We start from the raw sequence: 27,039 nt of genomic DNA on the forward strand, positions 1-27,039 counted from the left end.
GATATTATAATTTTAAAGAAATACTACGTCGCACAAAATTTGTAGATCTAAACGATTTCAGAAATAGTCCCATAGGATCACCTTCATTTTGGTAAATGTAATAAATGCTTTTAGCCTTTCATGAGCTACAAAGAAAAGCGTTTCGTCGTTGTGTCTTGAAAAGACACCTGTTAACAGACATGTTTTTAAGAAAAAAAGATTTCAACACTAAATAGCTTTGCTGAAAACAATAGAAAAAAATCAAGATAATCAGAACAAAAGAATTTGTACAATCGGTATATTATTCGCTGGAAATTTAATAGGATTGACACATTTTCGTCCGGCTATTAAAAGGCGTTACCGGTAATAGTTTGTGTGGTATCCCGGGTTAAATCCCCGTTCCCGAAAGCATGTGAGTTTACGTGGTTTTCACAGTACCGGAAAAGTGGGGTCTCCTCCAAATACTCGGCCCCTCCCCAGCACAATGCCACACCAACAAAATATTACAATTAAAACAAATAGTTGGAAATTGCAGCTTTAATATAAAATACAACGTTCATGTACACAGAATCTTACATATATTCAAAAATGACCGAACAAGAAACGTATGAAACACGGTTACACGCAAATATAATTCTCACCATTTGAATCATTTGTTATGAAGCTAGAATAGATTAACTATCATGTTAATAATTTCAAAGTCATCACAAATTTATTGAAAGATACTACAGAAGTGACCAACACACTTGGACTTTCAATTGCTGTAGTCTACGCCAAATTTGTACCACGTGGTCGTATGATACGTTTCGCCGGGGCGGAGTACGCTGCTCGGGAAACTGGGCTGAAAATACATCTCGACTGTTGTAAATAATTGCTGCAAAGCTATAGCCGTTATATTTTATGAGAAATGTGCAATGCTGATCTCTTGGTGATGCCATTTTCCTTATAACTGAAATTTAGAGCTGTGACCGAGATCAAATTATTTAAATTAGTGCATTAAGATCGGTTTCTCGTCCAAACTTATTTGAAACGTTTCATCTTTATGTATATTTGATTAAGATGTTGATAACATCTGGAGTGTTGAACAAACCACGCAGAATACTTTTTAACACATCATTACGCCTACAATTGCGGAATAACACCCGGTGGTGTAAACTAGGTGTATTTCAACTTTGTTGTAAAACAGCAAATATGCACCGTATAGTGATGTCATTTTGTTTATTTTCATGGCGTCCTTTGATTATGTATGCTTCTCAACTATTTTCTCTTATTATTCAAAACTATCACAGAACACATTTGCAAATTAATGGATAAAAAGAGTACCAGGAGGGCGTAGAGTTCAGATTAGTTTTATTTGCTCGGCATGAATACCTGGAGCACTCGGCAAGGCTCGTGGTTTAGGCTTTCTAGTTTCTAACTTTGGCAAAGTCATCTGTATTCAATAATAATCTAGAATTCCCTATATTAATTGACATAAGATAATCATATTTACCGTATTAATGGCGTTCGGATATTTCTGAGGCATGAACAATAGCCCACCACTCTCCTTGTACGAACGGCCGTCTTTACAAATGGCGCCTTTCAACAGGAAGTCCAAATAGAAACAACTGTACGAGATAAAGACCGGTTCCGTACTGTAAACTTCCATGTACCTTCCGGTGGCTGCATGAAATGCTCTGAAATTACACGGAAAACAATCGTAATAAAACTTTAAAGCTATTTTCGAGAAACCCATAGTAACGTAACTCATTTGTACGCATGCGCTTATGTTGGATAATACGAATATTAACTGGGATGAAACTGAAAAGTTATACCATTAAAACAACCCTCTCATTTGGAATAAGACATCACGAAACACCGACAAATATATCATAGACGACGCATTTCACCACCTACCGCACCTTGCACACAGATTTTTCTGACCAGTTGGTCCGTCTACCAAATTGGCATGGTGAAGACCATTTTTCGCAGGCATTTGTTCGAGAACGTCGCTTAACAACACAGGTTGCCGGAAGTCAAGTATGGTACCTTCAACGTCCGTTAAGGACCCTAAACAGATCGAAACGTTCTTTTACAATTTAATATACACCTGCATTATACGCAGATCTACATGGTGCATGACCTGTACCACTTATATAATATCCATATATACGTATAGGTTCATTATGATTGACGTTCATGAAAAGTATATTTTATTAATAAAAAGTTACTTAAATTACAAAAGCGTTGCAATACAACAAACATCCGTAAAGTTAAATTGGCATACTCGTTACATGCAGTATGCTTAGCAATTTTGATTATTAATACAAATATAGGACGAAGTAGGGAAACGTGTTCCCGCAATAATCCGTTAAAAACGTCTTTTGTTTATAACGCATAGTAATCATGTAAATAAGCATATAAATACGATTACCAGTTGGAATAAATCGTTCATTGAATTCTAACGTCTTGGACGTGTTCATTGTCACGCTATGGTCACCGACGTAGCCATTGGCCTAAATGAACACACTGTATTTTATTTGTAATATTTTAACAGATCATACTTCAAGTACTTTAATGGCCAAATAACCATATATTCAGGTTTTGTGCATTTTTCAATTAAACAGAAACACTTAATATGCCCTTCACTGTGACGGAGAAGTAAAACCGTCCACAGATAGTAATCAAACCACTAATAACTGTTAAACAGACGTTTTCACAGATTCACAGCGAACAAACACATATCTACCCAGGGCTCGATCCAGGATCCTTTGGAATAAAAGTCTTACGCTGTAAGCACTCCAATATCCGAACAATATTATAAAACAAACGTTGCTGCATTCTATACTTAAATGTAACGACAACATCAGAATAACTTCAAATTATTCAAATATTTCGCGTTTTGAAAGCTTTATTTTTTTTTCATTTTCAAAAAGTTTGAAAAGTGTCATATCGACAATCTGTGAACGACTGAACGAGCTCGTCGTCAATACCCATTATTTTATATTGGTTAATCAGAAATATGAAAAACATTTTTTCGTTACACAAAAGTGTGCAACCAGAACGTAACATATGAAGTTTTAGGTTGATAAACCAATATAGTAATAACGTTTTCAAAGCATCTTAATATAAACTATATACACGTTTTAGCAAGAGGGGTACTAACATGACCACCCAAATTGGCCATAAAATGGTTTGCAATGTCCACAGGGGTTGGTTTTTTCGTTGTTGCAGTATAGTCCATCATTAGGCCGTTCCCTGAGGTCAGTTCATACGTTACGGTGACGTTGACGTCACCGGGAAACCCTTCACTACCATCAACGTCGTTAAACGTCAAAATAAGTTTGGATCCGTTAATCGACCAATCAAACAAACGCTGAAAACAATATATTTTATATAGCTGTAACAGTATTGCTTAATTTGTGAAAGTTCAATCATATATATTTGTCAAGAAATATTAATGCATGTAGATTTAGTCGAGTAAAGACCATGTAGACCTCATATGTTTTTTTTCAGGTGTACCAAAACTCGTATTGTCAAGTTTACGAGTTCTGATATAGACATGTATAAAAAAGCTGTGAATTTGAGATTGCATGGCACATGCATTTACACTAGGAGCGCCAATTGTCGCTAACTATATTATTGTGCGAGTGTTTTTTTTTTGTCATATTCTTACTCCTGTTTTTTAATTTGATCAGTTCAAATGTTTTACATATATTTTATACACATAACATGTTTTTAACATAACTGAACTTTGCAGCACAAGACAATTATATACATAACATAATTGCGCAGTTTTTCTTGTCCATACCCGTGTGAGCCCGATGAATCCGCCATGACACAGGTTGTTACCCAGTGGATCGTTCTTGGATACGTCATAGGTGACGTCATCTAGCCGGAAAGTTGCGCCATCAATTCGGTTAGCTACCCGTCCGCAAATGGAACCCATGAATGCCGGATTCGCCTCATAACCTAAAGATTTAAAAAAAGGTACTAGTTGTAGCGACACTCCACGATAGCAAAGTGTTGTTTTTTATTTTAATAAACTGCATATTTCCCGATAGTAACCCGCTCAGACAGCCCGTAGGACGGGCATGCCATTGGTGCAAAACTGCGTGGTCTAGTGGTAGCGGCCTTCACCTATGGAGCGGGAGGTCAAAAATCACACGGGCGCGTTCTGTAATGCCGCTCGTCTACCCAGCAACTACCGGTAATTCACTAGATGGGTATCAATTTCCGTCCTGCAGAGCGCCGGAAATATGCATGTTATTGGGAGAAGAGATGCAAATAAGCAACGTTAATGTAGTCAGCACTTGGAGGCCATTTTGAAAATAAACGTATCCAACGTTTATTTTCACGTTCATATAACTATACAGAATAAATATTTTACTGCATAGGTATATTGTCTGAAAATAATTACATTTTGAGAACAGCAGTTAATTAATGAATAATGAAACAAAAAATTTTTAAATCGCAAATGTATTTTCAGGTTATAAATGAATTTTAACGTTACAATTATTATGTATGATTTATGAACACCTCAATTGTCCTGGGATTGAATTGATTTTTTTTTAATTTAAAAATGTTTCAGCCTTTGACATGCCGTAATCACGTCAGATTTATATAACCATATGGAACGCCTTCACTGTCTTATAATACCAAAACTTGTGATATTACGTCAATCTGACTGTGCATGAATGCATGTAACCATTATATATATGCATAATCACAATATATAAATACATAATCTGAATATATACAGATAAAGCATTAATATATAAAGATATAATTTTCTTATATATAGATAAAATGTAAAAATATACAGATACGAATGTATTATACACAGATAATCTTCCATTGTATAAAGGCGCATTACTTCTTTATATGAAGGCAAAATATCTTTGTATGAACATAAATCGTTATGTAATAATGATAACGAATATTTTCTAATTATATATAGGCATAACTTGTTTATATAAAGGCAAAATACCTTTATATAAACATAAATCGTAATTATATAAACACATATCGTCTTTATATGCAGATAAAATTTGAAAAATACGTTAAAAATCTTAAATTAATTTATGTAAATATGTAATCTCAACACGTAAAGATAAATTTATAGTACAGAAAGATTTCAATGTTTTGTATGATCCTAAATAGTTGTTTTATTAAGATAATTACGTTATTACATAAATCCATACTAAGTTAAGATGCTGATGAACATCGAAATAAATTACATTAATACAAAATTTCGTAAGCAATATATATATAATCTCAATGAATTAAAGATAACATTAAAAATATACGAAGCTTTTATTACACACGGGAGAAAATTTGTTTTGCATCATTTCACAACATTCGATATGGATTTGATACTTGAGCGAATTGGAGTGGAAGAAGGACTGATACGGCGCTTCAGACAGGAGAAGATAACACCGGACATCATATCATTTATGTTACTGTACGACTTTAATTGCTTGGGTGTAAAAGACAAAACAACTATCATGAAATTGCGTGTTGAATGTATTTGTTACCGGAGTAATCCGTGGTAACATAATACTAATTTATGTTCATAAAAAGATCTTTTGCCTTCATATAAAGAAGTAATGCGTTTATATATTGGAAGATTATATATCTATATATAAGAAAATAATATCTTTATATATTAATGCTTTATCTGTATATATTCAAAATATGTATTTATATATTGTTATTATGCATATATATAATGGTTACAGGCATTCATATAAAGATCTTTGGCCTTCATATAAAGAAGTAATGCTTTTATATAATGGAAGATTATCTTATATAATACATTCGTATCTGTTTATTTTTTACATTTTATCTATATATAAGAAAATTATATCTTTATATATGTATGCTTTATCTGTATATATTCAGATTATGTATTTATATATTGTGATTATATCTTTATATATTAATTCTTTATAAGTATATATTTGAAGTATGTATTTATATATTGTGATTATGGATATATATAATGGTTACAGGCATTCGTGCACGGTCAGATTGACGTAATATCACAAGTTTTAGTATTATAAGACAGTCAAGGCGTTCACCAGGCCAACATGATATATATAGTAACAGGTGGAAAGGCGCGTTAAGTATGAATACAGTTCAAGTAAAATAGACTACGTAAATTACTTATGCAGACCACATTCTTTTACAATAATATACGTATTAAAAATATTTTTATCAACGTACCATTAAATTCGTCGTATCCCAGGCATACGTCGGTGACGTTTCCATATCTGTCCGGAACGAGAATGTCCTTAACAACGCAGCCAAAGTTCAGCACGCGCACTGTGATATCGTCTGCTCGCAACGTAAATCTATAGAATAGTTAAACATTATTTTACGCAGCATATAAACCATCAAAACACATGTTCCTTGATCATTATGTTTATTTGCATGTATAGCATTGCGATGCAGCTTCCATATAGAATCGATGTAATAACAAATGAACATGGAATACACATATTAAAGCTACGTTTACCTGAGCTAAGTCAGACTGCGCGTCTCTCATTCTATTTGCACTAGTTAATATGATGTTACAGCATACCAATAACAGTGCGACACAATTATACGATTACACACCGTTATGGTGGTAGATAACTGAAGAAGAAATACACACAATTCAACACATTGGTAGTACATTTCTACACAAAAGAGACAAAGTTAACACGCTTACATGTGTACATCCTTTCCGTCAGACGTTTTTCCAAAGACCTCATGGACGATTTTTTCGTTTGACATGTTGATTTACGTTGCACGTTACAGTCCTTGCGGGTGATTTAATCCAAATAAACAGCTTATCACGAGGTACAAAGTGTACCATTGATATATGGAATATGGAAGAGATATAAAGTGAATATAGATTTAACATTAACGAATTCAACTGAAATTGTTTAAATTACATTTGTCAATCAACATTTGTTACTTAGAATTAAGCAATAAAAGGCATAAAACACATAATTAATATTCTTATATACTCAATGTAATTCTCACTTTTATAGACTCCAGTAAAAAGGTGTTGGGTTTGCATTATTGCACGGATGTTTTATCTGGGACAAAATTTCGGATGTTGGTAAATGTTTTATAAATTGACTTAAATTGTGTCCCCGAACCCTATCTCCCTCCCCTTGCCGACCCCAAGCATGCATTATATACTCTACATAGCAGATCATGTATATAAACAATACCTATGCGGAGTTTGTTTTTTATTATAAACATTTTATTTTCTTGATAGTATCACTATAGATAATTTGACAAAACACAATCCAATCCTACAAGCGACCCTAGGGTATGGGAGGTCCGGATGGGGGTATGATACCGAGGTTTTTCTATCCGTTTAAACTTTACCGGCAGTCCAAAACACATCGATTTTAGAACGTTGTATAAATGTTGAATGTTCCTGAAATCGGTCACTGTTGTTTTTGAATCAATGCTTGTTATATTGGCGCCATGCATGCTCGATAAGAGCGAAACTCTTTACACGAACATTAAACATTTTTAATTGCCTTGCCACGTTTGTTCTTGTTCTTTTCATTTTCAAAAGTATAAAAATGCTGCACATAGTATAACTATCCGAATAACCGAGTGTTTAGGCGATAGGTTTTTAATCCAAAGATGAATCCAGACTCTTCGGTACCGATTTTACATTTATCAATGTTAGACATGTTATAAAAATCGAAAAACGCCAAACTCTGTGAAGATGTCCCTTAAACAGTTGTATGATTTGCGAATACAATTGAAATATATAGACACGCATTAATAAGTAAAATGACACGAATTTGTTATTTGGAAACACAGTGGTAATCCATGCGCGAGAATGCGTCATTTTTACGCAAGAACTAGTCATGCTATGCATCTGTCATTTACCTTAATTCCCATCCATAATGAAATACTTCTCAATGCAAAATATGCAGTAGCATCTATGCAATAGGCTTTTTAAACCTGACCCACATTAGTTTTCGACGGTCATTCAATGACATTAATTTAACAAAAGGAAAATTGGGTACACAAATATCCGGTGTGCGGTAAAAATGCCAGAGGTAAAAATGCCATAGGTAAAAATGCCATAGGTAAAAATGCCCGCGGTAAAAATGCCAGAGGTAAAGTGGTAAAAATGCCATAGGTAAAAATGCCATAGGTAAAAATGCCAGACGTTATATAGTAAAACAGATTTTTGAGCAATATTTTTTAAGGATATTGAGTATTGTACGGAAACATATTTTTTTTATTGAACATGTTGTTTATGGTTGGGAATTTGTGTTTCTTTGATGAATCGGTCATTCAAGAAAACTTGTTAAATTCATTGTAAAAGGATATTGAGTATTGTACGGAAACATTTTTTTAATTAAACATGTTGTTTGAGAATAATGTGTCAGTAATACATGTATTCTAAAGATTCACATGCTTTTTTTAAGAAATGAAAGATTCAAATGTGTCTTATTTATATTGTATCTGTGTCTTAAATGTGTATTATTTATATGTGACTACGTGCTTATTTTTTGAAGAAATGAAAGATTCATATGTGTCATATTTGTATTTTATCCATGCCTTAAATGTGTCTTATTTAAGACTACATGCTATACCGCCAGTGCGATGCAACATATCTTATTTCTTAATCTCCACTTTCACACTTAGCGCTGTCTTTAATTAGGCTACCTCTATTTCAAGGACAGATTACTGAAAACTAAATAAAAAGTACAACGGTGATGTTGATCCATGTTGATGTTGATTCTAGCTCGATCATATTTAAGTAAATAATATTAGTTCGGAATTATACAATTGCGTATGATATGGTTAGAATATATAGACATTTATTAACATTTATTAACTGTACTGATATCCACATCAAATAATGATTTTACCTGTATTATTTGCCATTGAAAGCGTATTTAAAATAATAATGGTAAATAAAACGGACGCTTGCAATAATTGTCATTAAATATTTCAAACGGTATAAATATAAGACAATGGTAGATCGTTTACTATTTATTGAAGTATTTTTAAGGTACACAACAATTTAGCAATAAATGAAATCAGTTATTTTGGCAGTAAATCCAATTTTTCCAGTGCAGAAGCCAGGTGCCTGTGTATTGAGCCAATAAGCTTTCGGTAAATCTAGTAACCCGAAAGCGGTTACTAGATTTACCGAAAGTGCGCGCTTTCGGAATCGGTAGATTATTTGTAGTATTTACCGAACTATTTTACAGTTGCGCACTACGGTACGTTTAAACAAGTTATTGGAAGCGTTTGAGATCGCAATACTTGTTAGCATCCGTAAAGGATTAATATGATGATACATTATTTGTTTTTCTTTTTTTCTCAAAAATATTTTTTATTAATTTGCATGTGTATGTGTTTCAGGTGAAAGGAAATGGGCTTCCTGTTACCTGTGCACTCCAACCACCCGACTTAAAAGCAGTACATCGAATAGCTAGTTTTTTTCAGTCTTTCAGTTAACGGATTAATTGAGTTGCGTTCTGAGAAAACTGGGCATATTGCATGTGCGTAAAGGCTAATCTTGGACGACACTTTCCGCACATGCAATATGCCCAGTTTTCTCAAAACGCGACTCAATTAATGGATGTCAAAAATTATTTAACCGGTTAATTGTTTAAAAACATGTTGCATCCCTCACAGTAGTGATTGTTTAGATATAAAAAGAGTATTTCTGTTATGAAATGAATAAAATAAATAAACGTGTGTTATTTTATTTGTCGTCACTCTTGTGCACAATAATACAAAGTCAACCATTCACTTGCATTGAATGAGATACTTAACACCTGAAAAAAAACCCAGCCCGAGCACACACTTTCTCAAGCACAAGAACAATTGACACATACAGTGTGTAATGCGTTAAAGAAATTATATTCCACCTTCCACAAGTAATTAGCGCCGTCTTTAATAATCGAGACCTATATTTAAAGAGCAGATTACTGAGAACTTATTAAGAAAAGGCCGAATAATTAGAAGCATACGGTTATAGCACATATATATTGTTGTTTCCAAAAGCTCACAATTTGAAGCGTCAATGTGTTTCATTTTGATGTGACATTAAATCTCAAAGGAAACTCAAGATGACACATGTGTATAAGCAGGTTGCTAATACACTTTTTATCATATGGATTACAATTGTCAAATACAAATTAAGGGTATACGGTTTGAAAAGTAGCGCCGTTCACGATTTAACTGAATACGACACTGAAGTTATTTTATGGGAAAAAAAACCGTCTCAAACACAGTGATCATTGATTTTCGAACATTTTATTCAACAAAAAATGTGTTTCCTTCACAGTTTATTTATGGAACGCTTGAAGGCGCTATTATTATTGCGGACGGTTAACAAATTCAGTTATCATGTAGTTATGAACGGCATAAGACACACATTTGTAATGAAGTACCTGAGGTTATACAAAATGCAATATACCGACTGTGGGTTATTTGCAATCGCATTTACAACTGCATTTTGCTTTCTTAAATGAGATATGTTTAGGACTCGTACTCAAAACGACGAAAATAAGCGTACACTTAATAAATTGTTTTGACACCGATGAACTGGTAGAATTTCCATGGACTAATAAAACAATCAGCGGAAGACGGCAAAAACAATGTAGAAAGATTTTATTTATTGTATTTGAAATTAACTTGATTACATCGACAATATGGTTCAATGTGGCCAGAAATGATATTAAAGATAACTTAAAATATTCCATTGGTTTCGCTGTTATAGAAAATGTTAACTGCATAAAACTGTGAATGCAGTAGCATGATATAACACGATTTATAAATCAAAATAACTAGTTTGAATTTCAATATACAAAAGTATATTTATCACAGACATATATAATAAAAACATGTAAATACGTGACTGTAAACATTATGATAAACAAAATATAGCTAATGCAACTTATATTGTGTAGATAAAATATTTCAAGCGTCTCTTATGGACATGAATAATAATATTAACAGTTCAATTTTTAACACACACGCACATAAACACCATATGCCGACACGGAAAATTTCGCTAAATTAGAGCAACTTGCATATGCTCTGTTTATTCGACTGACAGATCCAAACAACTTCAATTGTGACATACTCACATGTTAGTCGAATCACATAGATTGGGGTCCGTCATACTGACCCAACTGGTGTCAAATTTAAACGGGTAAGGCACCAGCCGTGTCTACAGTATTATTACCGTAAATAAAACACCGGTCTCAAGCTGGAACTACACGTATATTAGAGAGTTCAACTTGACACGTCGATTCATCTATATAAGACCCGGAACTTTCTGTACTTGTATCGCGTTATGCGGTTCTTTGTATGTAGAGTAATCTATAATATTTCGAAACGGTTTGATTTAACGGTTTATATTGTTTCTAAACATGGTTCAATATCCTTGTAATGTGTGTTCAGAGCAGTGTTCGGATGGATCTATTCAGTGGCATTACTGTAAAAAATGGTCGCATCGTCGGTGCTGTGACATGTCGACCACAGACCTAAAATCATGGTCTCCATCGTACCTTAAGTTTGTGTGTCAAAAGTGTGGATTTCGTAATGGAAAGTACGACGTCGAAGCTGCACTCAATAGGTATGTACACATCTATTAGACAAGTTTCTGATGTTGATCCATCTTAGCTAAAGCCAATTTGAATAAATTTTCTTTAGAACACCCTAAGTCCATAATATATTATACAATAAATAGTCGACTATTCGGTAGTTGAGCAATATGAACTAATAAGATAGGGATCGCCCCAGCAGGTTGCTAATACACACTGTAGACTTCCCCTGTTTGATTATTGTATTTGTATAGCGTACTCATTCGGGTCTGCTGGCGTTATTATAAAGGTCATTTAATGTGAAAATAGGGTTTCTGACATAATTTCAATCTTTTTGTTTTATACACAATTTATGAAACAATGAACGTATTGGCGCGATGGAATAGAATAGTATCAGTTTTTAATTATGTTTAATTTAATTCGGATCTCTCGCTTCACTCAACGTTCAATGGCACGCACACTTAACACAATTATAAAACAATGTTTAATTCTATTTCTTTTTATAAATTATGTACAATTATACATGTTATACATTGTTGTTGTTTTTTACCCAACCAAAAAATTATTATTTGTTATATATAAAGCGCTTTACTTTTGCAAAATGCAACATTTAATAAAGAAATATCGTATTTTTTTGTTAAGTGGACGTGGTTGACATATTTATAAAAGAGCAGTTTTGTGTATTACGATCGGCCGCTGATGGGGTATTGTAATATATACTATTATGATAAGAAACAGTAGCAGGCTGATGTATTTATTGAACGTGAATAAAATCATCAACTAAAATGTTTTGAAATTATAAATTTGCCCAGAATAACTGCATAACATTATTCATCTAGCGGCCACGTGCATGAATCTGCGCTCGACCGCTGTTGGGATAGCTTAAATACAATATTTTAAATCGAATTCATTTAATAAAGTACAAACATTTTATTTCGGAGCAATTGTGTAGTTGTGCTCCCCATTGAGACCGGGAGGTCGCGGGTTCAATTTTTGAGGAGCGTTTGTAAGATATTTGGTGTGGTGGTAGTGCTACATCAAACTTATGTGAGTAAGAAACGTGTTTCTTGTAAATAAAATCAATTTAAACGGACTTGTTCACGGATTGTCGTATTTTGGAAACAATCTCACTAAATATAATAGCAACATAAGTTGAGTTGAATACACAATATTGTTGTTCACCGGTTTCTAACCCGGTTCCTTTAGAAGCAAAATCTACCTCGCTTCCAAGCAGCCTTTCCAGATTATGTGCAAAGCATAACCGCTCTACTAACACGACGAATTTGCAACTTAGCATTATAAACGGATTATTATTCTACCGATTTCGAATGATGATTATCCGTTAATGAACCAATATTTTTAACCTTTTTTTCTGAATTTCGCTTGTTTCAATATAATGCATACATTCGTTTTTGCATATATGATAATTATTTTGAAAATCGTTATTTTACCAAACAGTTTACACGTGTCCGGTTTTTGTTTTTTTCGTAAATCGTTTCGTAAATTTCAATAACAAAACGTTATGTTCCAAGAATAGTAATGAAATGTAAAATGTGCAACTTTAATAAATCAAATCAGTGACAGTGAGAAACAGATACGCCCGACTACCGCACATCATTTGTCAGGCTTCCTACCACAAAACGAAACCATGAATGATTACTTAGACAATGTCGTAATCTTGTGCAGGCTTCTAACCTCAAAGCAAAACAACGAATGATAAATTAGGCAATGTCGTGCAGGATGCACGTTTTTGTTCAGCAGTTCGTTCTTCCCTGGTGCACTTGAAAATAGCTACGAAATTAAACATTTGTCCATAACAACCTGTTAAAATAAAATTTGATTAATATGTTTTTGTGGTCTGTCTGTTTACATCTAAACGTTATTACAAAATATTTACCGCGAAACATGTTTTGCAAAGGGTGATGTTGATGCAAAGCGAATTTCTGCATTGTACATCAAGAAAAAAATATATATTGCCATTGAAGCGTGAAGCTTTCTCAGAAGCATGTTACGCGCTCTGTCAATATTGAAAACATCACGTTTATAGTTAGCGACGTAAATGCACTGGCACAAATAATAAATGATTGATGCAAAATTACTAAAACTTTAAGTGTGAATTTAAACATTTGTCATTATTTCAAAAGAGCGTTTTATTTTTAATTTGAAGTTTGGTAAACAAGGAGGACGTGGCTTTTCTTAGAAGACTTGACGCGATGCTAGTGTATTTTTGATACTTGCTTTGCAACTGAATATCATTGTTGGGTTATCAAGTGAAAAAAAGGATGCAACTCTCGTTTGGTGATTGGATATCGGTTCTCGTCGTCACGATTCTGCGATGTATAAAATGGAAAGTCAATCAAATGGTACATCATAACGAAGAAGCGACAGATACACAGGTATGCTCTTTTATATTGAAATGAAACATTTAATTCGTCTTGTTCAAAATTAAGATCATCCCTATAATCTTAAATAAACTATGTTCTTATTATAATTTTTGGTTTGTAGTAACTATTTGTGTATATCGACACAATCAGCTAATTTAGTTTGTTTATTCAAATTTAACAGTAGACTAATCAACACGAATGAAAGGCAGTCTTGTCATTAAATGTTTTCCATTTAACAATATAATTTTTATTCATTTTTATTAATTATTTATACATACAAGAATCAGTCAGGTTTCTTACCAGGTCATTCTACTGTTTACCAACTAATTGACATGTATAACCAAATATGTAAATCGTTTGATGAAAAACAATCTACCTGTATCGTTTATTGCGACATAAGTAAAGCTTTCGACAGGGTTTGGCACAAAGGTCTTATACATAAACTGAAAGAACTTGGGTTTCAGGAAATATAATTGCGTGGATATCCAGCTACATGTCCAAAAGATCTCAGAAAATTTATATCGGCTCGTCGTTTTCTCGATCTTTTAATATCAATGCAGGCGTTCCACAAGGCTCTGTACTAGGGCCTCTTCTTTTTTAATTTATGTAAATGATATCTCTGAATCACTTCTTAGCATAATTCGCCTTTTTGCTGACGACTCTTCACTATCTGTTTCCTCAAATAACACCGCTATTATTAAGAGTGTTTTCAATCATGACCTTGACTGTATAAACCAATGGGCAAAGAAATGGCTCGTCGAGTTTAATCCCTTGAAAACGGAAGTAATGTTTTTCAGTCACAACAGACAACATTCCTTACTTCTAACGTAATCGTGGCGACTATGCAACAATTGCCCGCAGACTTGCGATTTACTCAAATTCAACTATTCCCACGTCTCTTAAATTATGGAACGACCTTGACATCGGAACAAGGTCTCTACCAACGCTTTCTAGTTTTAAAAGTGCAGTAAAGCGGAAGTGCAATCCTCCTACAGTTCCTTCGTATTTCCTAGTTGGCGAACGAAAGCAACACATTCTACATGCTCGGCTAAGAAACCACTGTAGCGACTTAAATTCCGATTCACATTTAAACCACTTACGTGACAATCCAAAATGCGCTTGTAATAGTCATGTCGAGGACGTAGATCACTTCTTCTTCAAATGTCCTCTTTTCTCCGAGCAACGTATCGTGCTTTTTACCAAAATTCGTCCATACCACATTCTTAATGCAAACAAACTATTATATGGTATCCCAGAACTAACTGATAACCAAAACGATGTGTTATTTCTGGAAGTTCGAAATTATATTAAAGACAACTAAAAAATAATCAAAGCGTTTTCATTAAATACATAATTTCAACTGAAGTAAATAATAACATGATGGAACAAGATTTATAAATAAAATAACGTGTATGCATTTCAATAAATTTCAAATAAATAAACATTTAAATATGTGGCAAGAAACATTTTATATTAACAGTTTGTTCCTAATTCTCCTACTATTGTATACGTAACGCATATATCCAATGCGCTTTCGGTAATGCCATTGCGCTTTCGGTATCCCGATACCGAAAGCGCGCGCTTTCGGGAAATCTAGTAACCCTATTTTATATAAACAGTTTGTTCCTAATTCTCCTACTATTGTATACGTAACGCATATAACCAATGAGCTTTCGGTAATGCCATTGCGCTTTCGGTATCCCGATACCGAAAGCGCGCGCTTTCGGTAAAATCTAGTAACCCTAAGAAAGTGGTCAACACAGCAGGTTGCTAATACACAGTCAAGACTTCCCCTGACTTTGATTCGAGCACAATAAATCCCAATATTATAAAATTAACAGAACAGAACAGCGAGTTTATTTGCGACATAAGCATATATAGCTAAACATCAAACAACCATAATAATAAATACACAATACACATGCATCAAAATAACACCAATACTATGTTTATGCATTTTGTACAAACATATTACTTGTGAGAATGTATGATGTAAGAGAAAGCTCTTTCTGTTTTAACAAAGTTAAGTGAATTTTTAAAATCCGCAATTGATAAAGAAAAAAATACAGTTAGATGTTATGTACAAAATTTTAGTTGTGGGGGGGAAATTTACTCTCTAAAAATCTTTATATTATCGGCTCTAAGTTTAAATGCTGTAATAAGCAAGACGTATCAATACATGCCTCATTTAATAATCAATGTAAACATAATCACCATCAAAACCCTGCTTGTTTATTGCTTAAATAGTTTAATAATTTATTATCTTTAAAAATCTAAAGATTCCATTACATCAATAAAAATCCAATAGCTTTTACAATGAATTTAACAAGTTTCCTTTAATGACCGATTCATCAAAGAAACAAAAAATCCCAACCAATAAACAGAATGAATAAAGCACAAAACAACAAAATTACAGTCTAAATGTATTAGTAAGACACTTGAACAAGTTCAAATAAAAAATTGTTTCCGTACAATACTCATTATCCTTAAAAAACATTGCTCAAAAATCTGTTTTACTATATAACGTCTGGCATTTTTACCTATGGCATTTTTACCTACATTCCAAATATCCACAATTTTCTCACTACATGTGAATGGGGATAAAGATAAACAATATAATAACAAGTGTCATCCGCTGCGATTACGCAGAATTGGTGATCAATGTGGGAATTGTCTTTAAATCTTTAAATAAAGGTTCAATGAAAACTATTTTATTCTTCCTTTCACAATATCGTTTGCATATGTGATACATATCTACTTCTTGGACGATGGAAATATAATTTAAATTCAATATCGCTTGTAAACCTGCTATTTAATACATCAACTTCTTGATTGATGGACATATCAATTACATTCTATCCCAGTAAATTGTGTGTGTTATAGGTTTCTCAAATCTTGCGCATTTATAAAAGCAATGCATGTACTCATTTGTATTTACTCGTGTCCTCAGTGGCGTTACCATCGCAAGCAGTTCGCATGGTTATATTATTATGTGCATTTGCACGGTCTTCTTACACACAATTCATTAATAAAATTGCGGAATCTCTTGTAAAATAAGAATGTTCATTGTCAATTCTGTTATGATTGCTTCATTATTGTTCGTTTTATTTTGAGGCAATTGAGATTTAAATTTACCGGCATCATTACTTGAAGAGCTCTGATGGATGTTATTAAGCTACATTTATGATGGCACATATTGTTCATTATGCAGATTAGAAATGAACCTTATCCCTTATAAATCAAGCGCATAAATAGTTATATTTATAACCGACATGCTAGGTTTACACTAGAGCACTGAAGATTTACTTGTACCTAACCTTTCAATTATATACTCTTCAAATTTAAGTTACCGGTTACTAAGTTACCGGTATGTCGTATGAATTTAGTCAATATAAATTGCCGCCATAGAGTCTTTTGATGATTTTTGCTTTGGCAGACTCTTATTTATTCTGAAAGCGAATTATTTCAGCTAGTATGAACTGAGATTTGCAAGAGCAAAGTCTAATTAAGTCAGTACTTTTTCATGAAGCGGATTTCTTATGCTTTAACAAGCACAATTGTTAAATTAACAAAGCAATCATCGTCTGTTGTAAACCGATCGACTTGTTAGCGGCTATTATTAACAACAGGTTCAAGAATGAGCTCGACGCTTTCCCCGTATGGGTCCTGGGTATCCCCCATTAGCAGTCAGCTGGTTTCAGAGAGCAGTGTGTCCTTTCAGGAATTGCACGTGGACCAATCGCTTAGCAACCCGGGTAAAACATGGCGCGTGTCTTCTGGATTTTATGTATTTAATGAAATCATAAAAAGTGTTGTCTATGTTAGCTGCTCAGAAGATCTTTTTGTCTGTGTTGAATTAAAAAATGATTTAATACATGGATAAGTTAAGTAGTAGCAAAGTTCCAGTGTTACTTATTTACTTGTTCAATTCTTTTTCATAGACATACATTTTTATCTCAAACTGTGAATCATTAAATTTAATTAATTAAAGCAAGTTGATCCTTTCATTGTAAACAAAAGGATAAGTATACATTTTACACTATAAATAGCCTTAAGGCAGCCCTCAGATAAAGGCCCTTGGTCCTTGGTAATAAAAGAAGACACTGAACTTAACATGTTAAGGCAAATCAAAACAGTTGCCACTTAAAGAACATAAAATATCACAATAATAGAGCAGATTGTGTAGTGTTGATAGACTCATATTCCACCAATAATACACCAACACTTTCCAGTTTTTTTTCCTTCTTTGTGACCCGCCGAAAATCGGTCCTTCCCCCTCCGATTTTTTGTTCACCTCAGCTGGTAAATTTTCCCCTAGATTTCATTTTCCCCTCCAAAAAAAAAAAAAAAATTTTTTTTTTTTTTAACCTTTAAATATATAAGTTAACCTGATCCAGTGTAGAAAATAGAAAAATATTGCATAATTAAATTTTCTGTTTCCTTGTATTTGTTTTTAAAACAGTAAAATATGCTTAATTGATTATTTAAGACTTTCCTTATTTTCCCCCAAAATCCGGCGTTTCATGTGATTTTTTCAGCCAAAATCCGGCGTTTCGCGCGATTTTTTTCCCCTCAAAAAAGGCCAGGCCCTTTCCCCAAAATCAGATAAAAACCCCTGCTTTCATCAACTGTTTGTAGATACAGTTTACTGGAGCGAGCTTCGCTTTGATGAGGGTGGCCGATATGTGGTATGCTCCCACAACATCGGCATGACAGGTTTCAAGACCTGGACACCTGAGGGATTCAGTTCCAGAACTAGAGTGCATGAATATGGCGGAGGGGCAGCTTTTATGCGCAATGGCGTTGTTTTCTTCAGCAACTTTACAGATCAAAATATGTACAGGCAGACTTCACCAGATGCACAGCCTGTCCTGCTGACTGAGAAAGACAGAGAATGGAGATACGCTGATGGATGCTACAATACAAAGGTTGTTCTTTTTATGCCCCCTTTCGAAGAAAAGGGGGCATATAGTGATCTGACTGTCCGTCTGTCTGTCCATCTTTCCATCACACTTTGCGTTTAGGTTTCGAAAAATGCATATAACTTCTATGTCCCTTGAGATATAACCTTCATATTTGGTATGAATGTGTATATGGACAAGGCCTTTCCATACGCACAAAAAGTTTTACCCCTGTGACCTAACCTTGAACTTAGGGTCCGCGTTTAGGTTTCGAAATCTGCATTTAGGTTTCGAAAAATGCACATAACTTCTATGTCCCTTGAGATATAACCTTCATATGTGTTATGCATGTGTATATGGACAAGGCCTTTCCACACGCACACAAATTTTGACCCCTGTGACCTTGACCTTGAACTTAGGGTCCGCGTTTAGGTTTCGAAATCTGCGTTCAGGTTTCGAAAAAAGCTCATAACTTCTATCAAGCGTTTATAGGAGGCATAAGTCATCCTATGGTGACAGCTCTTGTTTATATTAAATTCATGTTAAGTAGGGCTGTAACAACCCCTACGAAGGAATTCAAGAACTGTTCATGAACTATGTTCAAGAACTGTTCTTGAACAACAGATGTAACTTCATGAACTAATTGCAGTTCTTGAACTTGTTCGTGAATTAGTTTAAGGACTGTTCAAGAACTAGTTCAAGAACCCCGGCGAAGGAATTCAAGAACTGTTCATGAACTGTTCTTGAACAACAAATGGGACATCATGAACCAGTGGCAGTTCTTGAATGTGTTCATGAATTAGTTCAAGACATTTCATGAATTAGTTCAAGAACTGTTAATGAATTTGTTCAAGAACTGTTCCTGAATTAGTTCAAGAACAATTCATGAACTTGTTCAAGAATGGCAGTGTTCAGGAAGTCTCGTGTGTTGTTCAAGATGTTAACAGGCTTTTTAGCCGGATTTTTTTCGAAAAAATCTCGGCTTATAGATTGATGTTGTCGGGCGGGCGGGGGGGGCGGGCGGGCGGGCGGGGTGGCGGCGTGCTCGAAAATGTTAAAGTTCTTATTTCATGGTATAACTTTGGTATGCTTGGACCTAGAGTCTTCAAACTTGACATGAAGGTTGGCCAGGATTAACAGATGACCACTGGTCATTTCAAGGTCATTCATTTGAAGGTCAAGGTCACTGTGACCTTCAATATAAAAAATGTTAAAGTTCTTATAACTTTGGTATGCTTGGACCTAGAGTCTTGAAACTTGACATGAAGGTTGGCCATAACTAGTTAGTAACCACTGGTCATTTCAAGGTCATTCATTTGAAGGTCAAGGTCACTGTGACCTTGAATGTAAAAATGTTAAAGTTCTTATTTCATGGTATAACTTTGGTATGCTTGGACCTGGAGTCTTCAAACTTGACATGAAGGTTGGCCAGGATTAACAGATGACCACTGGTCATTTCAAGGTCATTCATTTGAAGGTGAAGGTCACTGTGACCTTCAATATAAAAATGTTAAAGTTGTTATAACTTTGGTATGCTTGGACCTAGAGTCTTGAAACTTGACATGAAGGTTGGCCAGAACTAGTAAGTAACCACTGGACATTTCAAGGTCATTCATTTGAAGGTCAAGGTCACTGTGACCTTGAATGTAAAAATGTTAAAGTTGTTATAACTTTGGTATGCTTGGACCTAGAGTCTTGAAACTTGACATGAAGGTTGGCCAGAACTAGTAAGTAACCACTGGACATTTCAAGGTCATTCATTTGAAGGTCAAGGTCACTGTGACCTTGAATGTAAAAATGTTAAAGTTCTTATTTCATGTTATAACTTTGGTATGCTTGTACCTAGAGTCTTCAAACTTGAAATAAAGATTGGCCAGTACTAGAAGATGACCACTGGTCATTTCAATGTCATTCATTTGCATGCATTCAAAACATAACACAAGGTTTGCTCATGCCTTGAAAAGTACTTACATTTCATTTTGACCTTTGAACAATATTTCAGTAATTTAAGTATTGCATTGACAAAAACACGAAAGGTACTTTCCTGTCATTTAAATCAAAAATCCGGCTTCAATGCGGTCATCTCCGACCGCGGAACTCTTGTTCTTTAATTTAACCTAGTGACCGAGTATTTTTTTTCACCTCATATGACCCAGTTTCAAACTCGACCCAAATATAATTAAAACAGATGTTCTGACCAAGTTTCATCAAGATTGGACTATAAATGCAACTTCTAGTGTAAAGAACTTTTTCTATAGCATATGAGGAAACCTGCCCCACCCTCTGTCGGCCATGTTTTTTATCTAACCATTTTCAAATTAAGCAGAGATATAATTAAAACAAAAGATCGGACAATAAATGTGGCCTTTTTAGTGTCAACAAGGTAAATGTTGACAACAGACGGACGACAGAGACAAACAACGGAAAAAGGAATCACAAAAGCTCACCATGAGCACATTGTGCTCAGGTGAGCTGAATACAATATTAGTTAAGTCCTTTGGATCAGAAAGAAAGTGTGTGAGTTTAAGGTCTGTGAATATATTATTGTCTCCTATGCACTTTCTGGAGGTTTCCATTTTTTGTTGACTGTTTCCGTGTCATAACTGGGAAGGTGTTCTTTTTCAAGACCATAAAGATGAAATATCTTTTAATTTTCCAGTGAAAGGCGAACAGTCATGCCAATATTTTTTGTTGTTTGATTTCATGTCCTCGAGCATGTTTTAAGTTCCTCAACACTTAATATTTTTTAGGTCAAGTGTTTGAAAATCTTTAATTATCCATTGATATTGACATCAGCACTTATTAAGCCCTGAGAAGTATTTTCCAGCGTTGATGTGCAATGGTCAGTAACTGTTGGAGTTACTGCGGGAGTTACTGTGGCAGCCATTTTTTTCTCTAGGCTTCTGTGACCCTGTCTTTTAAACTGGAAACGTCCCAGACTCCCTCCCTCTGAAGTTTCTTAATTTTGACACTGAAATGAAACATTAAACATTAAGTTGACATTTCCATGGATGCATGATATATTTGATGGCCTTGTAGCAGATTTTTGGACAAAACATGAATTTTTTAAAATTTTACAATTTTGTCATAGATGACTCCAGAAATTATAGTTGGAAAAGTAACAATCCCTCAAAATGAACAATTTTTCCTTACCCCACAATGATTTCTACAATGTCATAGCAATTTCTTAATATTTGACTACATTTTCAACGGCAGCTGCAACCTCTTTCAATTTGAGTCAATCAAAATGGGTCATTTGGTGAAGAGTTTATAATGCTAAATGTGCAGGCAAATTATAGAATTTTAAGCTACCGGTACATGAAAAACAATCCACTTTTGCAGGTTCAATCTGGCTGCATGATTTTGAAATGTTCTCGAGTTTTAAATGATATTTGCAATCTGGTTGTTTTCTTAATAAAGATCCAATCAAAATTTTTACCAAACTTGCAAAGTAAATTTATATGTAATATTAGTCAAACTAGATTAAAAATGTCAGTTAAACCCAAAGATAAAGTCTAGAATTATTATAACAGCAGACAGTGTTAACATTTGAATAACAGACAACTCGAGATCCCAACAGCAGTACTTGTATTTACCCTGAGGAAGTGCTGGAAATGCAATGTCTGGTCAAGCGGTTGGAGGACTCCTTACCTGTTGACACTGAAAAAAAAAAGAATCTGATTATAAACAGATCCATTAGGCCTAACAAAAAAATAGGTTTGTTTCTGGTTACATGCCCAAAAAAATGTGGGTCGGTAGTAGGCTTTTTTTTTCTTACCACAACACTTAATCAAATTTTTAACTCAATGAGAATGTCATTATTTTTAGGTATCAGCCACATGCATTTACTTGAAAAAACAGTTTTTTGGCCCTTATATATATATATATATATATATATATATATATATATATACATATATATATATATATATAATAAGAGAGGACGAAAACAAATAATCAAATACCTCTGTACCTGTGGTATCAGCAGTGTAAAATGCATGACGACATAGTACTAATTTTCAGATATAGTTCTTAACAAGAAGATGTTTGATCCAGGTTGTCTTTATCTGTAAATTTTTGTACAAATAAATATTATTTGAAAACTATAGACTGCATTTTGAACAAAGCATTTATTGACTAGAATCAATGTCAATGAAACAAAACATTAACAAAAATAACAGTTCTTAACGATTCAGACGCTTTCCGCAATACACTAGATGACGAATACGATACAAATCACGAATACAAGGTGGCGAATACGAATATTTATTCGCGAATATGAATTTCAATGAACACAATTAATACTGACAACTTGACATGACATATAGTATGAAACTGTGAGTATTTGTCAATTTGATTGAGTATCATTGCATACTGAAAATATGAAATATAACACTTTGGAATAACAAAACACTGACTAGAACTGCTTAAACTTTGAACACAGTTTTGAAAACATGACTAGTACCAATAAAATCCTGGAGTAAAACACTTAAGGAAACCAAAGAAGTGCCAGACAAACGACGTGTATTAGGCAGGCGGGTCAACGATATCAATAGCATTCCCTTTGCTAGGCTCCATGTTTGTTGATAAGTTGCACAATCATTGTCGTAAAGATAAAAGAAAAGAAATTCCACCTGCTAATCCTTTGTGTGTATGTTTGAGCATCAAATCACTCGTAATTACCTAAATAAACATTTAACAACCATCCAAAGTTTTTTCAATTCCATGTCATAAATATTCAACCGGTGCCCGCCATTTTTGTTGATATTCTCACTGTGTAACATAGTGGTAGGGGTAAACATGATGAAAAATGCCGGAATAATGAGAAGAACATTTAAATATAGGCGTTTGTTGTATGAACCTTCATTTTTAAGGCAAGATAAGATGATTAAATTTTCAAACTTGAAACAACGTTGTTTGTATTCGTCAAATATTCGGTTCCGGAGGTGGCGAATAACGAATACGATTTGTCCACAGCCGTATTCGAGTAATTCTAATATTCGAATGTATTGTTACAGCCCTAATGTTAAGACATATAAACAAGATTACTTGATACTTGTTTGCAAAGTAGGGTAAACACTTACTGGAGTTAAGGGATTGGCCCTTCTTCCTGCATGATTTTTTAAGCATTTTATATTACTTATATTACTTGATACATGTTTTTCCTAAACAATTTATTTCTTATAAATGATTGCCTAAATTTTGTGTTTCAAGACTGGCCGCATATACTGTATTCGGGAAGATCACAGTGGTGTTAAAAGTGGCGTAACAAAGGAAGCAGTCAACACAGTTGTCTCCTTAAACCCAGAAAATGGGAAACAGACAATTATGGTAAGTGAATTCATCCCAATTCATCCCCACTCTACTGAATACCCCCATGAAGTGTGCATGTGTTTCGGGATGGCGGGGGTATGTGGGTTATGTGGGTCAATGTTTGCTCGTGTCTGAAGAAAATTGTGACCTCTCCCAAGTAGGAGGTGACCTATGGACACATTTCTTATTTTTACTGGATACTGTTTATCATGTATTGGCAATACAATTAGACTGCTGAACAATATTGTACTTATATAGCACACATTGCCCTTGTTTTTATTTAGGCCTCAGGAAAGGATTTTTACAGCAGTCCCAAAGTGTCCCCAGATGGCAAGAAGATTGCATGGGTTCAGTGGTCCCGTCCTAACATGGTAAGACTTAATGCTGCTTGAAATGTTAGTAACATATTATGGTATTTAAGCTGTTTGCATTTAGGGACCACAATTTGAATATGTAATTTGCTAACAATTTGTCAACAATCTGTTAATTATACGCCCGTTTTTAAAAACGGGACGTATTATAGTTTCACCTGTGGCGGGCGGCGGGCAGCTTCCACAGCAGTGTCCGCTCTCTAATTCAAATAGTTTTCAATCAATCTTCACTAAACTTTGTCAGAAATTGAATCTAGACAATATCTAGGTCAACTTCGAATATGGGTCATGCCGGATCAAAAACTAGGTCACGGGGTCACTTAGTGCATTTCAATGATTTAGCATGGTGTCCTCTCTTTAATTGAAGTACTTTTCATCCGATCTTCACCAAACTTGGTCAGAAGTTGTATCTAGACAATATCTAGGTCAAGTTTGAATATGGGTCATGCCGGTTCAAAAACTAGGTCAAGGGGTCACTAAGTGCATTGCAAGGATTAAGCATGGTGTCTGCTCTCTAATTGAAGTAGATTTCATCCGATCTTCACAAACTTGGTCAGAAGTTGTTTCTAGACAATGTCTAGGTCAAGTTCGAATATGGGTCATGCTGGGTCAAAAACTAGGTCACGGGGTCACTTGGTGCATTTTAAGGATTTAGCATGGTGTCCACTCTCTATTTGAAGTAGTTTTCATCCGATCTTCACCAAGTTTGTTCATAAGTTGTGTCTAAATGATATCTAGGTCAAGTTCAATTATGGGTCATGCCGGGTCAAAAACTAGGTCATGAGGTCAGTTTGTGCATTTCAAGCATTAAGCATGGTGTCCGCTCTCTAATTGAAGTAGTTTTCATCCGATCTTCACCAAATTTGGTCACAAGTTGTGTCTAGATGATACGTAGGTCAAGTTCAAATATGGGTCATGGTAAGGTTATCAAGTTGTCGAAAACCTTCAAACGGGCGTATTTTGTGACAGTTTGTCACTCTTGTTATGCCCCCGGTAGGGTGGCATATAGCAGTTGAACTGTGTGTCAGTCAGTATGTCAGTATGTGTGTATGTCAGTCTGTCCGTCCGTCTGAAAAAACTTTAAAATTGGCCATAACTTTTTCACTATTGAAGATAGCAACTTGATATTTGGCATGCATGTGTATCTCATGGAGCTGAACATTTTGAGTGGTGAAAGGTGAAGGTCATCCTTCAAGGTCAAATGTCAAATATATGGCGTCTGTCCGTCCGAAAACTTTAACATTAGCCATAACTTTTTCAATACTGAAGATAGCAACTTGATATTTGGCATGCATGTGTATCTCATGAAGCTGCACATTTTGAGTGGTGGAAGTTCAAGGTCAAGGTCATCCTTCAAGGTCAAAGGTCAAAAAGATTTTTTTTTTCAAAGCGGTGTTCTCATGAAGTTGCACATTTTGAGTGGTGGAAGTTCAACATCAAGGTCATCCTTCAAGGTCAAGGTCATCCTTCAAGGTCAAAGGTAATTTTTTTTTTTAATTCAAAGCGTCGTTCTCATGAAGCTGCACATTTTGAGTTGTGGTAGTTCAAGGTCAAGGTCATCCTTCAAGGTCAAGGTCATCCTTCAAGGTCAAAGGTAAAAAAAATATTAATAATTTCAAACCGGCGTTATCATGAAGCTGCACATTTTGAGTGGTGGAAGTTCAAGGTCAAGGTCATCCTTCAAGGTCAAGGTCATCCTTCAAGGTCAAAGGTCAATTTTTTATATATTTTTTTTCAAAGCGGTGTTCTCATGAAGCTGCACATTTTGAGTGGTGGAAGTTCAAGGTCAAGGTCATCCTTCAAGGTCAAAGGTAAAAAAAAAAAAATTTCTTTTTCAAAGCGGCGTTCTCATGAAGCTGCACATTTTGAGTGGTGGAAGTTCAAGGTCAAGGTCATCCTTCAAGGTCAAGGTCATCCTTCAAGGTCAAAGGTTTTTTTTTTTTAAATAATTTCAAAGCGGCGTTATGATGAAGCTGCACATTTTGGGTGGTGGAAGTTCAAGGTCAAGGTCATCCTTCAAGGTCATGGTCATCCTTCAAGGTCAAAGGTCAATTTTTTATATATTTTTTTTCAAAGCGGCGTTCTCATGAAGCTGCACATTTTGAGTGGTGGAAGTTCAAGGTCAAGGTCATCCTTCAAGGTCAAAGGTAAAAAAAACAACAATTTCTTTTTCAAAGCGGCGTTCTCATGAAGCTGCACATTTTGAGTGGTGGAAGTTCAAGGTCAAGGTCATCCTTCAAGGTCAAAGGTCAAATGTTTTTTTTGTTTTTTTCAAAGCGGCGTTCTCATGAAGCTGCACATTTTGAGTGGTGGAAGTTAAAGCTAAAGGTCATCCTTCAAGGTCAAAGGTAACAAAAATAAAAAAAAAATTCAAAGAGGCGCAAAAGGGGGCATTGTGTTTCTGACGAACACATCTCTTGTTTTATTATGTTATAATCTGAATGTATCACTGTTAAGAACTCAACATTATAAAAAATAATTTTTACTTCAATATACTTCTTCCATTTTAGAATCTGTT

General features: G+C 34.6%; 2 protein-coding genes and 2 long non-coding RNA genes across 5 annotated transcripts in view; 2 read left to right on the forward strand and 2 right to left on the reverse strand.

Annotated features, from left to right (window-relative positions):
• Positions 1–501: 501 nt before the first annotated feature.
• On the reverse strand, positions 502–6,985 carry LOC127875393 (galactose mutarotase-like). Its single transcript, XM_052420449.1, has 8 exons — positions 6,674–6,985; positions 6,187–6,314; positions 3,770–3,930; positions 3,125–3,334; positions 2,393–2,474; positions 1,881–2,028; positions 1,472–1,655; positions 502–820 (listed from the first exon to the last, which is right to left on the reverse strand). Exons 1-8 carry the CDS (start codon positions 6,736–6,738, stop codon positions 734–736), a joined length of 1,065 nt encoding a protein of 354 aa, XP_052276409.1. The 5' UTR covers positions 6,739–6,985; the 3' UTR covers positions 502–733.
• A 10,334-nt stretch (positions 6,986–17,319) lies between these two features.
• LOC127875392 (uncharacterized peptidase YuxL-like) overlaps positions 17,320–27,039 on the forward strand; it is a 59,448-nt gene continuing 49,728 nt past the window's right edge. Inside the window, exons 1-4 of one of the 2 annotated variants that reach the window (XM_052420447.1) lie at positions 17,320–17,691; positions 18,575–18,864; positions 24,052–24,168; positions 24,435–24,521. In XM_052420447.1, the coding sequence (XP_052276407.1) occupies positions 17,574–17,691; positions 18,575–18,864; positions 24,052–24,168; positions 24,435–24,521 (612 nt within the window). In that variant the 5' untranslated portion in view covers positions 17,320–17,573. The remainder of the gene's footprint in view (positions 17,692–18,574; positions 18,865–24,051; positions 24,169–24,434; positions 24,522–27,039) is intronic. The other variant, XM_052420446.1, reaches the window with a different exon arrangement.
• Positions 19,880–20,781, forward strand: LOC127875395 (uncharacterized). The gene is made up of 2 exons (XR_008047394.1): positions 19,880–19,959; positions 20,261–20,781. It is a non-coding gene; the product is annotated as an uncharacterized LOC127875395 (long non-coding RNA).
• On the reverse strand, positions 21,470–23,733 carry LOC127875394 (uncharacterized). Its single transcript, XR_008047393.1, has 3 exons — positions 23,521–23,733; positions 22,434–22,497; positions 21,470–21,808 (listed from the first exon to the last, which is right to left on the reverse strand). It is a non-coding gene; the product is annotated as an uncharacterized LOC127875394 (long non-coding RNA).

This window comes from Dreissena polymorpha, chromosome 3 (genome assembly GCF_020536995.1).
Source record: "Dreissena polymorpha isolate Duluth1 chromosome 3, UMN_Dpol_1.0, whole genome shotgun sequence".
Taxonomy (NCBI): domain Eukaryota; kingdom Metazoa; phylum Mollusca; class Bivalvia; order Myida; family Dreissenidae; genus Dreissena; species Dreissena polymorpha.

Bases quoted from the DNA above. Each gene is read 5' to 3' on its own strand.
- LOC127875393 (XM_052420449.1), bottom strand. From the start codon at position 6,738: ATGTCAAACGAAAAAATCGTCCATGAGGTCTTTGGAAAAACGTCTGAC. The intron at 3,335-3,769 runs GTATGGACAAGA...TATTGTTTTCAG, and splicing joins GATTCATCGGGCTCACACGG to CGTTTGTTTGATTGGTCGAT. The intron at 821-1,471 runs GTAAATATGATT...ATGTATTTTCAG, and splicing joins ATCCGAACGCCATTAATACG to CCCAGTTTCCCGAGCAGCGT.